At 42.8% G+C, this 3,181-nt stretch overlaps 1 protein-coding gene across 1 annotated transcript in view; it reads left to right on the top strand.

The window, feature by feature from the left end:
• Positions 1-3,181, top strand: part of Stard3nl (STARD3 N-terminal like) — a 43,506-nt gene that overhangs the window by 20,551 nt on the left and 19,774 nt on the right. The window contains exon 2 of the mRNA XM_005371891.3: positions 1,011-1,293. Coding sequence (XP_005371948.1) covers positions 1,069-1,293 — 225 coding nt within the window. The 5' untranslated portion in view covers positions 1,011-1,068. The remainder of the gene's footprint in view (positions 1-1,010; positions 1,294-3,181) is intronic.

The following is a 3,181-nucleotide window of genomic DNA, read 5'->3' on the forward strand; positions in this document are numbered from 1 at the left end:
ATAATTCCAAACTGCTGTGGCATCGTTTGTGACTTACGTCTACAGGGAGAGAATGCGGGAAGCAAGTTAGATGGAATGAGACCACACTGCCTGGGGAAATCTTAGCAATCTGTTTAAGTTCTCTTTCTTCCTAAAAATGATCTTGGCCTGAATGCTGCCTGTCAGTCGTGTGATAGTTAAGAAAGTGAGCATATGAATTTGGACAAAAGATACCTTTCAGCTTTCTGTCCACATTCATGGTCAACGCAAAACATGAGTATCAGCGGGGCCTAAAGCACGAGCGTAGTCCTTCCCTGGATGGGAAGCTGGGGTGCCCAGCCGTGCAGCCACCCACTGTTTCCATCCCGTGACCTCACCCCATCTCTGAGGACTCTGCTCATTTAGATGACTCCTGCAGTCTGATTCCAGAATGAGTCACTCCAGGTCTTGGGGAACCCCGACGTGGAATCATAACTTATGTAATTATCAATCTGGTGTTTGTATAGTGTTTGACTTTGGGGGATATAAATCCTATCTTCCTAAGACGATGTCCAGAAAAACATACTTGTTTATGAAGAGGTGATGGGAAATTCCAAATTTAATGATGTCTTTGTGGTAGAAAACAATTCCTCACTGGGAACTATGTTATAGTTAGTTTCTGTGTTCTGCTTCCACCATCTGGCCCATGGATGATGACAAGACCATGGCGTTTTATCTACTGGTGTGTCAAAGAGCTGGCTCCAGGGTCTGGAAAATGCTTAGTGTTTGTGCTTAATACCTCGACTTCATCATTTCCTACTGTAACCTTGTTTTTTCCTTTATTGACATTCTTTTCTAAAGCAGCCACTTAGTAATATGGAGTACAAATGTTGCTTCTTATTTTACTTCCTCTTTTTTTCTCTCTCCAAACATAAGTGTCTTATGACAAAGCACCATGGCTCAGTTAGACTGACTCTCCCAGGGGTGAGGGTAGCCTGCTTGTCTGACGCCAGTATGGGTTTAATATGGATTTTCTCTTTTGTCCTCTGCAGGTTGCTTCCCACTAGGGATGGTGGAGTTGAATGGAGACTCCTTCAATGCTCCTCCAGGATGAACCACCTGCCAGAAGACATGGAAAATGCTCTGACTGGGAGCCAGAGCTCCCACGCTTCTCTGCGTGACATCCATTCCATCAACCCCGCACAGCTCATGGCTAGGATTGAGTCCTATGAAGGAAGGGAAAAGAAGGGGATATCTGATGTCAGGAGGACTTTCTGCCTGTTTGTCACCTTTGACCTCTTATTTGTAACATTACTGTGGATAATAGAGTTAAATGTAAGTTGATTTTGTTCATAACTTCCTATTTCCAGAGATAGAAAAATTTACATTTTTTTCCTCATCTTTTTTGTCTTATTTAGTGAATTCCATCTTTTTTCAAATGATGCAGTGTAACCTGGCTCCAGCGGACTTAATCTTTTCTTTTTAGTGTTACTGTAAACACACCTGGTGAACTTCAAGTTCACTTCCTCTGGGATTATGAAATTTGAGTTCCTGGTGCTTATCTTAGTAATAGAGAGCTGGAAACCGCACAGCCTGTAGGACAGATTCAGCTGTCTGTCTGTAGGAAGCTTCGCTGGGACACAGCTCTGCTCGTTGTACAGAGGCCTGTTATCCACGTCTGTGCTCTGGCTTGAGTAGTGGAGGAAAACCTGACTTCAAAGGCAAAAATGACCATTTCCTGGGCCTTTTACATGAAAATTTACCAGATCTTCCTCTTAAAATCAAATCGAAATGTTGGGCGTGGAGAGATGGCTCAGTGGTTAGGAGCACTGACTGCTCCTCCAGAGGACCCAGGTTCTATTCTAAGTACCTACATGATGGCTCGCACATCTGTTAACTCCAGTCCCAGGGGACCCAATGCCCTCTCCTGGCCTCTAAGGGCACTAGGCAAACACATGGTGCAAAAACATATATTCTGGCAACAAAACACCCATATACATAAGATAATTTTTAATATTAAAATATAAGCATAAAATGCTTCTGAAATATGCGTTCTTTATTATGTCTGCTCTTGAATTCACTTGTTTAAGATTTTGCAAAAGAGATTACTTCTTCATATTTTATTGAACAAATTCTAGAATAATTTGGAGAACTATGTAATTATGTTGCCCATTAATTATCAAATATAAATATAATGCAAATTTTAACATTGTTTTAAATTCGCTAGTCCTGCATTAATAAAATTAAAACAAACAGGTCAGAGTTATTGTACTACCACACTTGTGTAAACCAGGTGCTGTTATTCTTAAAGCCTTGGGTCTGTCTGTGTCGCCCACTCCTCATCCGAGCCCTTCTGGAAGATGTTCCTCTGTGCACACACGTCCCCTTTATTTGTCAGTGGTTCATTTCATTCCTCCCATTCTGGCCTCCTGCTTTCACACCGGAACAGACTACGAACCACCTTAAGACCAGTATAGTAGTATTCCTTCTGCATAAACTGATTAATTTCCTGTATCCTCTTGGAGATTGTGAGAACCTATCGTGCTGGTGTCAGTGTAACTGTCACCATTATTCTGTCTGTCCTGCCACTGTCTTGAATCTGTGTGTTGTGATTCTTTGTTGTTGTTATCTTTTACACACTGGCAAGCTCCTGAAGACAGACATTGTTTTACTTTCTGAAGTATTTCCTGTATCTGAAACAATGCTGGGCATGCAGTAGGTTCCTGGCAGATGCTTTGTGAATGAGTGAAGCTTGCTGTAGCTGTGGAGAGCAGCTGGATTGAGGCAGAGGCAGGTTGGCAGCAAGCACACCGTCAGAAGCGGTGACGGACTTGTTGAAAGTCCATTTGTATCTACCCCGGTGTTTAAGACCACTTGTTAATGGAACGCAGAACAGTATAGACACACTGTCCCTTACCCAAGGTGCTTGGCCTCAGAAGTGCTTCAGACTCCAGATTTTGAGGGTATTAGAATATTTACATAGATATAGCGGGATATCTTGGGAATGAGACCCAATGTAACAACAAATTTACTCATTTTTTTTTAAATTTATTTATTTATTGAGGATATCTGCCTCCTCCCCGCCACCGCCTCCCATTTCCCTCCCCCTCCCCCGATTAAGTCCCTCTCCCTCATCAGCTTGAAGAACCATCAGGGTTCCCTGACCTGTGGGAAGTCCAAGGACCGCCCACCTCCATCCAGGTTTAGTAAGTTGAGCATCCAA

This window comes from Microtus ochrogaster, unplaced genomic scaffold (genome assembly GCF_000317375.1).
Source record: "Microtus ochrogaster isolate Prairie Vole_2 unplaced genomic scaffold, MicOch1.0 UNK135, whole genome shotgun sequence".
Lineage (NCBI taxonomy): Eukaryota > Metazoa > Chordata > Mammalia > Rodentia > Cricetidae > Microtus > Microtus ochrogaster.